This window comes from Artemia franciscana, chromosome 10 (assembly GCF_032884065.1).
Source record: "Artemia franciscana chromosome 10, ASM3288406v1, whole genome shotgun sequence".
NCBI classification, from domain to species: domain Eukaryota; kingdom Metazoa; phylum Arthropoda; class Branchiopoda; order Anostraca; family Artemiidae; genus Artemia; species Artemia franciscana.
Genome location: NC_088872.1, coordinates 41299928 through 41313529, shown reverse-complemented (window position 1 = coordinate 41313529; position 13602 = coordinate 41299928). Strand labels below are relative to the sequence as shown.

At 34.4% G+C, this 13602-nt stretch overlaps 1 protein-coding gene across 4 annotated transcripts in view; it reads right to left on the bottom strand.

The window, feature by feature from the left end:
• Nucleotides 1–13602, bottom strand: part of LOC136032196 (zinc finger MIZ domain-containing protein 1-like) — a 162273-nt gene that overhangs the window by 24194 nt on the left and 124477 nt on the right. For all 4 annotated transcript variants that reach the window (XM_065712404.1, XM_065712405.1, XM_065712403.1 and 1 more), the window contains one exon: nt 1325–1466. In XM_065712404.1, the coding sequence (XP_065568476.1) occupies nt 1325–1466 (142 nt within the window). The remainder of the gene's footprint in view (nt 1–1324; nt 1467–13602) is intronic.

The window sequence follows — 13602 nt, the reverse complement described above, 5'->3', positions numbered from 1 at the left end:
CCCATAATTTAGCAACGATACGTAGATAAAATGTAAATTAAGAGGATTTTATTGAAAGGCCATGATAGTATTTACTAAGGCACCCAATATCAAACCGGAATTATTTTCATGTTCTTAGAAACTCAGTTTCGGATATTTTTCCATCTTTCTCTAAACTAGTGGCGAAATTTCATCAAAATCCTGGGGGACGGGGGAAAGTTGGAGCCAATTTTCGCAAGTCAATTGAAATAGACCGTGAAAACTAAAAAAATGAGCCATATTGTACCATAGAGGTAAAGATGTACTAAAGAAAACTGACCCGTTTCTGTGGATACTTGAATTATACAGGCTTATCTTAGTTTTCACAAGATTTTCGAAAAAACTGAATTTCAGCTGGGGGGAGTGGGGTCTGGGGGGTTGGCAAACCAAGTTCCAGGAGGGGCGGTTACCCCCTTGTTCTATTGCAAATTACGACCCTGTTCTAATCTCAGCAGTTTTTCTTTTACAAGTTGATCACCACAGACTAAAACTTCCGCAGTCACAACAGGAAGTTAAAGCAGCAGTGATTTTACAGTCATTGCCTGAATTATCAGCATATGCAATAGTGGGTCATTAGTTACCATTCTATTTAAAAGCACTGGTTTACATTTTATGACTATCAAAAAGACATGTTACAGCGAGCAGATTTATGCATTGCAGCTTATTTGGTAATTTAATCTCGTAAATTGTATCTGTTTAACTTCTTGGGCTACTATAATTGGCTTCTCTTGACATATGTCTGTCTATCAAAATTCACTTATCATCTTTTATAGTTCAATAACATTGTATGCTCTTCGATGTTTTCAAAAAGGTTTCACAAACTAGGAAACAATCACTCTCCAAAGTAACTAAGTTTAATTTACAGTTAATCCATGCGGTAAAAAATTGGGATGGGTGGAGAATTTCATTTTCGGAATTTAGGGCGCTAAATACAGATTTTTTTTTCGGGGGGGGGGACCAATAAAAATTTGGCTCCGATATCAGAAATTTTTGCCCGTCTGACCCTTTAATTAATACAACCTTCTATGGGGGGGAAGGGACACGTACCCCTAGCCCCCCTTAATTGGTCTACTCCTCGGCGCTTTTGGTTTGCTATCACCAATGCACCAGCTCTCCGCCATCTGATGCACATTTCGGAGCATTAATTATTCTACCACTTTGGTCCGCTTCCGCCACAACTAACCTCTTCGTGCCACGCGAAGTACAGTGCACCTAGTACACACAATTTATGAAAGTGGGCACCACCTATTGTTATTAACACTTGTTATTTGTTAATATGTCTTTTTTCATGCTCTAAAGATTGTACCTTAACTCCTCCAAATGGTTTCACCGGTCGCCAACTGGCGTTGGAGTCTACAGTCACTTCATCAGTCTCAGAGCTTCGGCTATCATTGAGAATGCCCCAAACGTACTGGTCTATTTCTAAGCCTTCTAACAATGCTGTTTTACTAAAAACAAAAACATCTTCATTAAAATACTTCAAGCGCAATGAATCTAAAATATTAGCTATAAAGGAAGAAAAAAAGTAGCAAATATATACATAAAGTAAAAATAAAAGTAGAATAATAAGAATAAAGTAGAATAAGTAATAAAATAAGTAGAAATTGAACAATTTGACTGTTTTAATTCAAATGAATCAATCGAGTTGTTCAACTGACTCAGTTGAGCCACTCATTGACTCAGTTAAGTCATGGATTGACTCATTTGAGTCTTTCGTAGACCCAATTGAGTCATTGATTGACTCAATTGACACTATCACCAAACAGAAACGACACATCACACTTGGCGCTGATCAAAACTAGCAAACAAAATAAGACGCAGCTTAAATGGCTGCAGCAGATGACCTCTTTAAAATGACCATTCCCAGTAGCGTTGCCTGAGTAAAGTGCAATGTACCATCCATCGAAAAATACATCCCCCCTAACACTACGATAAATTGATACCACTGTCTCTCCGTAAAACCCAAGACATATGACTGAAATTTTGAGGATAGCTCTCTGATTAAAAACCACCGCCCATTTTGTTGCGAGAAGGAGGATAGAGGCCCAGAAACAGACCAAAGACTTCTGTCCCTTGTCAGTTTGAAAAAAGCCATACGCCCTTAGACCAAAAATAGCTTTTCGGACAAAAAAAGGTATGCCCCATCTTAATAAACAGGGCCCAAAAAAGGGTAAAAGCTTTTCTTCCGATCGGCTCTAAGCTTGGATCCTTAAGTCCATGGGATAGTTGTACCCAAACGCAGAAGGAAGAAATCATATTTAAAGCCCTTCCAACCCTAAATAGGGCCAGGCCAAAGGCCAAAAGCTTTTTTCTTGGCTCCTTCCTATTGAAGGGATGGTCACGGAAGGTGGGGATTCAGGAAAAAAAAAATCTTTTTCAGGAAAAAAACTTATTGCACAAAACTACTGGTGATCGAAGTTCTTAACTGAATACTCAAATTTTGTCCAAACATCAAATTAAAATCCAACACTTTAATTCTTAAGCAGAAAAACTAAAAAAAAAACTTTCAAAAATATTCTTCATATTAACTAATAATACGAAAAGAATTTTGATAATTCTTTTGATAATTTATTTCTATCACTTGAAAGAAACTGATTTAAATCCCAATTTTCTAAGGTTTTCTCATCTTTTATCTAAAATTCGGAAGGCTATAAGTACCACACTCCCCTCTAAATTACGCCATTGTTCGCAAGGCAGTAATCCACTGAAAACAATATATTGATTTCTAGAACTGTTTTGATCCGCATTTACTGTTTTTATTACAACCATGTTTTTATCTAGTTGGTTCCAGAATTATTGACCCAGCTAGCAACTTTGATTCCTCTGGCTGTAATTCTCCTGCAAGATATTGTCCCGAAATATGTATGAAAGAGAAGATCTTTCTTTTTAGAAATGACTTTCAAAAGAAGGAAATTTCCTCACAAAAGGATATTTTCTCTCCCTGAAATGGCGGGAAATATTAGCTTTCCAAGCTTGGGAATAATTTTTGGGAAAAGGTTAAAGTTCCATAAATAAGCGAAGGCGTAAAGAAAATATTAAGTCTTTAGCATAGAACAAACAACCTGTAGGCAGGAGAACAGATTCCATAAAAAAAGAGTGACACTGATAAAGTAGAAATGGCTATAGCAACTCAAAATGTAATGAAAGAAGGATTAGTGTCGACCATAAAAACAGATCGGCTAACAATAGTAACTTGCATAACAGTGAATGGACACTAACTACGGGGGGGGGGCATGGAGATAATCTCTCCTGTCCAGAGAAACAAGAAGATTTCAAAAAGGGTTGTAAAAATGAAAAAATAGGATATATTATCATATTAAGAGGTATAACAAAGTTTCTAGCAGTCCTCCCCCAAAGAAAACTTCCTGTTAGCACTAACGTCCTAGTGCACTGGTGTGGTGTCGTTATCTTTCTGAAATGAATTTTAGAAACAAAGGCCACGTTGCCTTATTTTTAAAATGCCCTTTTCAAATTTAAAATTTCTGTAGCATTCAAAGGAGTGGTCAGTTTTAATACTGCCCAAACGGAAGGTTTAATTCTACTTGAGTGCCGAATAACTTAAAGACATTAGTTCAGGGCGTGATCCACCAATATCTTCGGCTCTACTCCTTGACGACTACAGAAATTTTCGCAGCAAATCAATGATAAATTTGCCGTCGATTGCCAAATAATTGGTCTACCAAAAAAACTCCTCTGAGAATAATTATGTTGTTGTACAATTCAGTGATTTGTATTAACGTTCTACCGTGTTTATTGTTTAAAATCGTGTCTAAAACCCCAGTTAGTGCACATTAAGTGATTCTAGAAAGCCCACAAAGAAGAAACACTGGTACTCCTGCATCATTCAGAAAACACCCGAGAGGTGAAGTTGGGTTAATACTAATGAAATATACCAAAATAGGATAAAATATAAACTTTAGTTTAAATAATAATATAATTTGGTCTATTATTTGCGGATTGGGGGTGTGTGAAAGTAAAGTAGCCTAACCTTGTCCCCCCCTAATGTGCAAATATACAGCCCAAATTATAAAAGTCCAATGCAGTCTGTCACCCGTTAATTGTCTTTGTGGCTATGAAACCAGTTTTCATAGATTGTACATTCAGCAAACTTCTCGAGTGTGTTCTGAATAATACAGGAATACCAAAACGCTTTGTGCAAGAAACACTGTCTCTGAATAATTCTTGTCTATTAGTTCAATTGATCGATAATTATCTAATTATTAAGACTAGCGGTTTATCATCACGTAACTGATGGTGCCACATAATCTTGATATAAAAGAAAAAAAGAAAGAAACGAAACACACAAAGCAGAATTTTGACTGACTCTTCATTGAGCTACAATCAGAAAGAAAGACAAGACAAACTGACGGGTCAATTACACTAGAATAAGCATCTTTAATTAAATATTGATTTTATTACTGGTCCTCTGTTTTAATTTTTGTTCCTCCAGGTATTGAGCAAGCCATTCATACAAAAAAAAGTGGTTAAACTTAAAATTAGATTTTATTCCTTAGACACTCTTCAAACTTCAGCAAGAGGAATAAAATTTCAGACGTCCATTTCATGGAAGTATCCATCTCATGGAAGTAATGACTCTAATCTTAGAAAAGTTTTTAGGGAAAAATCTAACTTCTCCATTAAAAAGATCGACACAGTTTTCACCTTCCACGCCAACAAAGCATGTAACAAAACCACAGGTCTCGGAACAAATATAAAAAAAGGACAAAATAGGTAAATTGCCAAAAAGTTCTCTCTCTGTTTAGAAAGATCTCTGGTTCAATAAGGAAGCTATAATGAAAAAAAAGAAAGAGTAATTGCAAACGAAGATTACTTGGGGAGTTCAAAAATTAATCTGGGACATGCTGAAGCAAATAATATTGAACATAGGACCAATCAGGCACAAAAAAAAACAGTTTAATAGAAAGCAATTTTAAAAACTTTTTAAGAGGTAGAGACTGTCAACAGATTTGACACAGAAAGAGAGAGAGGAGGGGAAAAGAAGAGGGGGAGGAGAAAATAGAGAGTGTCAGGCAGGGAGAGAGAGGAAGTGCATAAAGAGTCTTCTTGTTAGTTTATATTTGAGGATAAAATAATAGAAAGACTCATAATAATTGTTTTCCTTTTGTCCTTTGTCCTCCAACGATGACATTAATTATGTTTTGTCATGATAGCAACGATTTTTTAAAGAATAGCCCCTTCCCAACGCAAGTAACAAATTTGAAAACACTAATCGTGAAAAAAATCTACTCAATGTGAGGAGTCAAGGATTTGAAATCGCGATTTTATTATGGTAAATAACTCACGATCTGCCCTGACAAAACTAAAAACTAAAATTCAGTAATGAAATGTTCAAAACCATAAACGCGGATTTCCAACCACATTGCAGAACCAAGGACAATGAAAATGAAATCTCATTGTTTGAGCTGGTTAAGTACAAACTTATACAACCATACATATGGGAAAAAATATGAAAAATCGGATATTCACATTTTATTGAAAAAGACCTCCATATGCAGATATGCAGCTTTTGGTAGATTCAACGTGTTTGGTAGATCGTCGGATCAAGTAGTGAATTAAAATCAGTTAGTTGTGGGCATCAAGCCATGGCTAATTGTAGAAAAAGTCAAGACAGATAATCCGATTGAGTAAGAAGCAAATTTGGCATAACCGCCTTATTAAGATTGTATAAAAATGATGTTAGTTCATTTGTTAATAGATAAGAAAATGTGATTCTATCATAAGAAACCAGGATTTTCAAAAAAAATAAACAAATCTTAGAACATTGTGGTTTTGAACAGTTCGTGTTAACGAACTGTAAGTAAGGAGCGAATCGGCCCAATAGTAGTCGAAACTCTAGAAACCGGAATTTTTGATAACAATAGATACATCAAAAGCTTTGTTGTTTTTTTGCCAATTCTATTATATAAAGTCCATTAAGTTTAATGTGACTCATCAAAAGCTACGAACCTGAGAAAATTTACCCATTTTCGGAAAAGAGGGGAAACACCCCCAAAAAAGTAAAGAAATATTAACGAAAATCACAAAATCATATTCAGCATATCAGAGAACCCACTATGGAGGTCTCAGGCTCCTATTTGCAAGAGTGTGGAATTTGTTTTTTGGCAGAAGTAAGATCCCGGATGCGTGTTATTTATTTGTTTTTAGTTTTTCCAAGGGGTGATCGTAACGAACCAGTGGTCCGGCAAGATCGGGAGATAGCTTATTAGAACGGAGTTCTAGTCCCCTTTTTAAGTGACCGAAAAGACTGGAAGACACCTAGCCTCCCTCCTATGCCCATTATTTCTCCAATATAGTCGATCAAAATTTTAAGATAACCATTTAATTCAGCACAGTCGAAAGGTCCAAAACTATGCTTTTATTGACGACATGACCCTTCATAGTCCCTGAAAAAAGGGCTATAAGTTACAAAATTGACCCAAATTCTTCACACATTGTATTGGTTATTGGGAAATATATCGAAATTTTTAGGGGTAATTTTCTGCAGCGAGTGGGGAGTAGTGACCGCCCTGTGGATTCTGGAAGCCTCATATGGGGTAAAGAATTAGAGCTACTAGTCCATCAAGACGTTATTACGCACACCTGGGCAATACTATAACGAACGTGTTTAGTAAACCTACGTAATAGGGTTTGCATGTTATGTCATAGGGAAGATTTTGTAAGAGATACAGGTGTCTGTTACGTAATAGTGAGGGTTTACTTCGGTTGTTATGTAATAGGGTTTATCTACTTTTGGTCATTACATAATAGGACTTGGAGTGTTACGTAATAGGATGTGTTAAGAGTCCACTAGTCAAGCGGGGGAATTTTATTAAGCAGAGTCTACGACATAACAACCAAAGAAATCTTGAAAAACTTCTTGTAGAAAAATCTTTTAAAAACGTCTTGAAACGTCTTGAAAAACGTCTTGAAGGAAAGTGTCTTAAGAAACGTCTTTAAGTGAAGAAAAATGCCTTAATAAAATTTTCCCGCTTGACTGATGGACTCATAACACGTCCTTATACGTAACAGTCTAAGCCCTATTATGTAACAACTAAAAGTAAACAAACTCTATTACATAACAACCAAAGTAAACCCTCCCTGTTACGTAACAGACACTTGCATCTCCTTGAAAACATTCCCTATGACGTAACATGCAAACCCTATTACGTAGGTGTACAAAATACGTGCGCTATAGAATTGCCCAGATGTACGTAATAACGTCTTAAGGGATTAGTAGCTCTAATAGTTTACCCCCTATGAGGATTCCAGAATCCACAGGGTGGTCACTACTGTGGGGTATTTTGTATGGAAGAATTTTCCGTCGAAAAAGAAGTTTCCAGGGACTTTTCCAGGAGAAAGGTTACACGGGATGGGGAGGGAACGGTGTTTCCTGACTTGATTTGAAAAACAGTACGAAATTAAAAAAAAAGCAAGTTTTTTCAACTAATATTAAGGAGCAACATTAAAACTTAAAACGAACAGGAATTATTCTGTATACTACGGGGGCTCCCTCAGTCCTCAACCCTCAGTGTTTAGGCTAAAGTTTGATTCTTTTGTCCTGATTCTTTATAAATGACTAATCAAACACAAGGGCCTTTGATTTTTGAAGATGGGTCCAAGGGAGAGGAGGCATTTTTTTTTCGATGTTCATTGTACTTCAACAAAACAAGCTAATTTTCTTGTACGGCATTGTTGTTTTTTATTATTATTTTTTTTTACGGGCTGAACAATTATCTTGACACAGATAAAATAAATCTCCGAAAACAAAACTTCGATTCTGAATTTTTTTCTTTTTTTTCTGATGGTTGCGTTAATGTATTTTTAGAGGAGTTTTAAAAAAAGAACTTAGAAGAGCCTCGGTGAGCACTTCACTAGGGTACTTTGTTAATTTTCCTTTTCCTCTTTATTTTCCCATGCATCTCCAAAATATGTGGCTATGACTTGTGACAGAGAAAATCTAGCATTTAGAACTTTTGGTAGGCAAACTCTTGAGTTCTAAAATTGCTGATCTGCGTGAATTTTAATCAGCATATCAGCAGCAGAGATCCTTGAATCTGTTGAATTACTCAACCAAACAATCATCTTCCTAGTATATCGGACACAAGGGGCAGAAATCCAGCCAAAAGCTAACGAGGATCCTTGTTTATGAATAATAACATTCCTCCCTACTTCTGCTGATGGGAAACAATGCAGGGAAAAAATTTGTCTCGCGAATGTTTCCAAGCTGTATAAGAGCTTAATCACATTTGGAAAGATTGATCTTTTAGAGGACAAAATGAACCGTGATTTACGAGCCAGTTCTCATATCCTTTTATAAAAAGAGATGGCGCGAAAACTGCCTATTATTAAGAGTAAATAGATGCCGTTAAAAGGAGCCGGCGGTACAACCACGGGGTACTACTTGCCATTTTAGATCAAACTCAGATTCTGATGGAACATGGATAAAAAGCCCATTCTTTTTCCCAAATATAACGGTTTTTAACAATCTTTGGAACATCCACTTCCAGAAACAATTGTTTACATTACGTACGGAGTTTGAAAACCATAGCGCGACTCACCAAAAAAAAAAAAAAAAAAAAAAAAAAAAAAAAAAAAAAAAAAAAAAAAAAAAAAAAAAAATTTAGAAGCTACGAATGACAATCGATTGATTTCATTATGTAAGTAGGACTTTTTGGGGAGGGGCGGCCAAATTTTTAAAGAAATGCAGTAGATATATGCATTATACTGAAATAGAAGGAAACATTGCGAAAACCGAAAAATCATCGACTGTTTAGGAATGAAAGGGCCCTATGATCCTCTGCCACATACGAGACTCGATGTACTCAAAAGTTTGTGCATTCTTATAGGATAGGTAATGTAAGGACAGAGTAAAACATATTCTGCACCTCTTCAACTTTGCACTTCTTGCAACTCTACGTGTTTCGCACTCGACCCCACATCGGATAATCTTTGATTCTACTTCCGTACCTCTAGCCCTCCCCCGTGGCTCCGTACGTTAAATGTACATGATCTGATCTAGTGTGTTGTAATGCAAAGGAAGTCTCAGTTAAAACCAAAAAAGAAGCAAAGATCAAGAAATAAAGCATGAGCCAAAGGACAAACCCCTCTATTTGTTCATAGAATAGTGGTTATTGTGTCAAGACTGACCAACATTTCATCCGTGTTTCTCCCCCCTAAATTCTTGAATAACTTAATTAGGGAAACAGGATGCACTCCTTATTAGAGAAACAGGATACACTCCTATTCAATGTAGAAATTGTGTATAAATGGTAAGTCTTTATTGACAGTCAATTACGGGAATTCGCCAGTAAGAGCAGTCAAAGGTGTTTTCCCATTAATAAATCATTTGGATTAATTAGCCAATACAGATGTATTCTCAGTGTAAAAATTTAGCAGGGTGTTTTGAAATATTGTAATAAGTAGCAACATGGCACGTACACGTGGAAGGGACAATCCTTCCAGGTTCCACCAAAGCCTCAAATTTTATTACCATTTTACATAATCTCATCTTTTCCCATAAATTCTCATGTGTTTTTGTTTCCAATCCTTATGCCAAAACCTTATATTCCAATGCTATGTAATTAAATAAGAAGATTGACCCATATTCTGAAACATTTTTCTTCCATTTCCCCACAAACGGAAGATTTCAGAATCCCAAACTGTAAGCTCCTTTTGGAGATGATTATCTGGCCTTACAAATCTAATCACGAAGAGTCAGTACTTGGAACGAATTTTCCAAGACTTTACGGCCACCTTGAAACTCCATCAGAAGATAGGTTTGTCTCCCTGGAGTAATTCTAAATCCTTCTCACTCTAGAGACGAGAAATTTATGTTCCAATGCGAGCCTAGTTTTCCTCTCATTTCTTAGAGTGAATTCCATTAGTGATTCGGAGGAGAATAGCAAAAGACCACATTTTGAAATGGTGTAGATCGAATCATGGGCGGCGACAGATAGAATTGCTCCAGGACAGGGAATTCACTCTTTCTTTCAGGAATGAGGAAATTAGCTTCGAACGAATTGAATGATAGGAATTTAAGGAATACTATACTAAAAAAGGTCAAATATATGAATGTAAATACTAGTATATATGCAATATACAAATATATGAATGTAGATATGTGAATATATATATATATATATATATATATATATATATATATATATATATATATATATATATATATATATATATATATATATATATATATGTATATATGTATATATGTATATATGTATATATGTATATATGTATATATGTATATTTGTATATTTGTATATATGTATATATGTATATATGTATATATTGTATATATGTATATATATATATATATATATATATATATATATATATATATATATATATATATATATATATATATATATATATATATATATACATTGAATATATATATATTCATATATATATTGAATATATATATATATATATATATATATATATATATATATATATATATATATATATATATATATATATATATATATATATATATATATATATATATATATATATATATATATATATATATATATATATATATATATATATACATTGAATATATATATATTCATATATATATCATATATATATATGTATATCATATATATCATATATATATATATATTCAATATATATATATATATAAATATATATATATATATATATATATATATATATATATATATATATATATATATATATATATACATATATACATATATACATATATACAATATATACATATATACAATATATACATATATACATATATACATATATACATATATATATATATATATATATATATATATATATATATATATTATATATATATATATATATATGTGTGTGTGTGTGTGTGTGTGTATATATATATATGCATATATATATATTGTATATAAATCTACAGAGATAAAAAGATCAATCACTCAGAGATAAAAAGATCATTGAGCTGCAATGAGGGAGTATTTCGGAGAGAAATTAAAATCGCAGAAAGGAGACATTAGAGGGACCTGGCTGACTATTAAAAGCGTTCTCGGCAATGGTAAGCTTCGGCATCAACTGAAAAGTTAGCCATAGGTGAAAGAACTGTGAGTGGGAGGCAAGAAGTTAGTGAAGAGTTTTGTAAGTTTTTTACCAAAATAGGATCGCAAATAAACCAAGAGGCAAAAGATCAAAGCGGACAGCTAGATACTGAGGAGTTTGACGATAACTGCGGTCTTCATCACTCATTTTACTTTACCGAATGTACTATGGATGACATTACCCAAGCAGTGAAATCGATCAAATCTAATGCAGCTGGTGTTGATGGCCTAAACATTAGCATATAAAAGCATTTAAAGCAGTTGCTGTGTATCTCGTACCTGTGATATTATATCTAGTAAATTTATCTGTTCAAAAAGGCGTGTTTCCTGACGAACTAAAGCGGGCAAAAGTTATACCCCTCCATAAAGGAGGCGATAAAAGAGATATTTCCAACTGGAGACCAATATCTATTCTACCGCTCTTCTCAAAAATTTATTAAAAAGTAGTGTATAAGAAAATATACGAGTACATGAATTCGCTTGGGTTTTTGTCAGATTCGCAGTTTGGTTTTAGAAAAGGTCATTCTACAGTGCATGCCGTTCATCACCTTTTAGATTGTGTAAATAGTGCGTTAGAAAATAATTTGATCCCTCTAACTATTTTTATTGATTTGAAGAAGCCGTTTGACACTGTGGATTTTGAAGTTCTACTGAAAAGACTGCGGAACCTTGGAATTAAAGATACAGCATTAAGTTGGTTTCGGTCTTATCTGTGTGGAAGATCAATGAAGGTGGTGATGAGTGATATATCTAGTGCAGCTATGCCTATAAATTGTGGTGTTCCCCAAGGATCAGTCCTTGGCCCGTTACTCTTCTTGGTAAATGTGGATACTCTTCGATTTTACCTAAATAATTCAGTTTTAACCTCTTTCGCCGATGATACAGCTATCACAGTGTTTGCCCGGACTTCAAAAGAGGTTGTGCAAAAAGCGAACCACATCCTTAGTCGGCTTCATGTTTTTACAACTCTAAGCTCCCTTGCAGTAAATCCAAGAAAAACGAATTTTATGGTGTTTAGTAGAACTGGTGTACCTGAACTTCTTGAAAACGTGCTTTATAACGGTGTTGGCATAACACTGGTGTTTTTTTGTAAATATCTCGGATTTTATATTGATTATAATTTGTCTTGGAAGAAGCATGGTGAAATAGTGTCGGCAAAAGCAGCTAGAGGATTGGGAGTGATCAGGAGGCTGAAAAAAGTGTTCCCGGTAGCAGTTGTCAAATTGTTATACAGTTCTATTGTGCACCCTTACGTCACGTACGGTTGTTCTGTTTAGGCAAGCAATTTCGTGATGAATTATAAAAGAACTCAAATAATACAAAACAAAGCACTTGCGTCTGATAGGAGAATTTCAAAACTGTCAGAATACTGCGGAGTGTTTATGAAAGAATGATATTTTGAACATAGGCGAGCTACGTGATTACCAGCTAGCGATTTTTGTTCTTCAAAGTGTAAATAAGGTAAGCCCTGAGTACTTTTATGATTTTTTTAAAACTAACTCGTTTTATCACCCTTATTTTACCCGGAATTCGGAGGATTTGACTCACGAGAGAAGAAATACAACGAGAGCAGGATTTGTTCTCAGGAACATAGGTGTCAGCGTCTGGAATGACCTTCCAGAATCGGTCAGAGCGGCAGTAAGTCTGGCATCATTCAAGAGAATGGTTAAATTCCATTTTTTAAAAAGGAGAGAAGTGTGATAAGAGGAAAGGGTATTTATTTATTTAGTATTTAATATTAATTATTTTGTTTCCCCCCCCCCCCCAAAGGATTTTTTTTTATTCTTCAAAATCATTTGAGGAAATGATTTAGCAGATTCATGGTGGTTAGAATTGCGGCCACAGTCAGGACTCTTTTGTCTTAAGAGTGGCTGTTAATGGTAAATTCTTTGTTTAATTTATATGTTTTGGATAAAAATAAAAAAATGTCTATGTCTATGTCTATCATGAATCCAGTCGAATGTGTTTCTTACCTTCAATAAAACAAGCAAAATTAAATATTCTATGTAAAGAAATGCCGGGGGTGGGGATAACAAATCAAAAATTAAACAAGCTACATTCCCTGCCGTCATTGTTTAAGCACCAAGGATGTCAGGATAACATCTTCTTTGACCTCTGGACCCATCTATTGGTCTTCCGATTCTTTGGTTGTTTCTAAATTATAAAGCTTTTTAGGGTACTGTCACATTTTTGTGTTTTGTTAGACTGAACCGTGAAAATAAATAAGTAGAACTACTTACTAGTTTAGGTAGTAAAACTACCTAAACTAAGTAAAATTTTACAACGTTTTTTGTGAGTAAAAATTCAAGCACTATAATGATTCCCAAAGATTACTAGACCTTTAAATGAAAACCATACCTTCCGAAGCTGTTCGGTGTCACCTGTTTTTAGATTATTTTTGATGATTTTTCACCTGTGATTTTTTTTTGTTTTCTTAAGTTGGCACCCATTACTACCAAAAACTGCGAAAATGCAATTG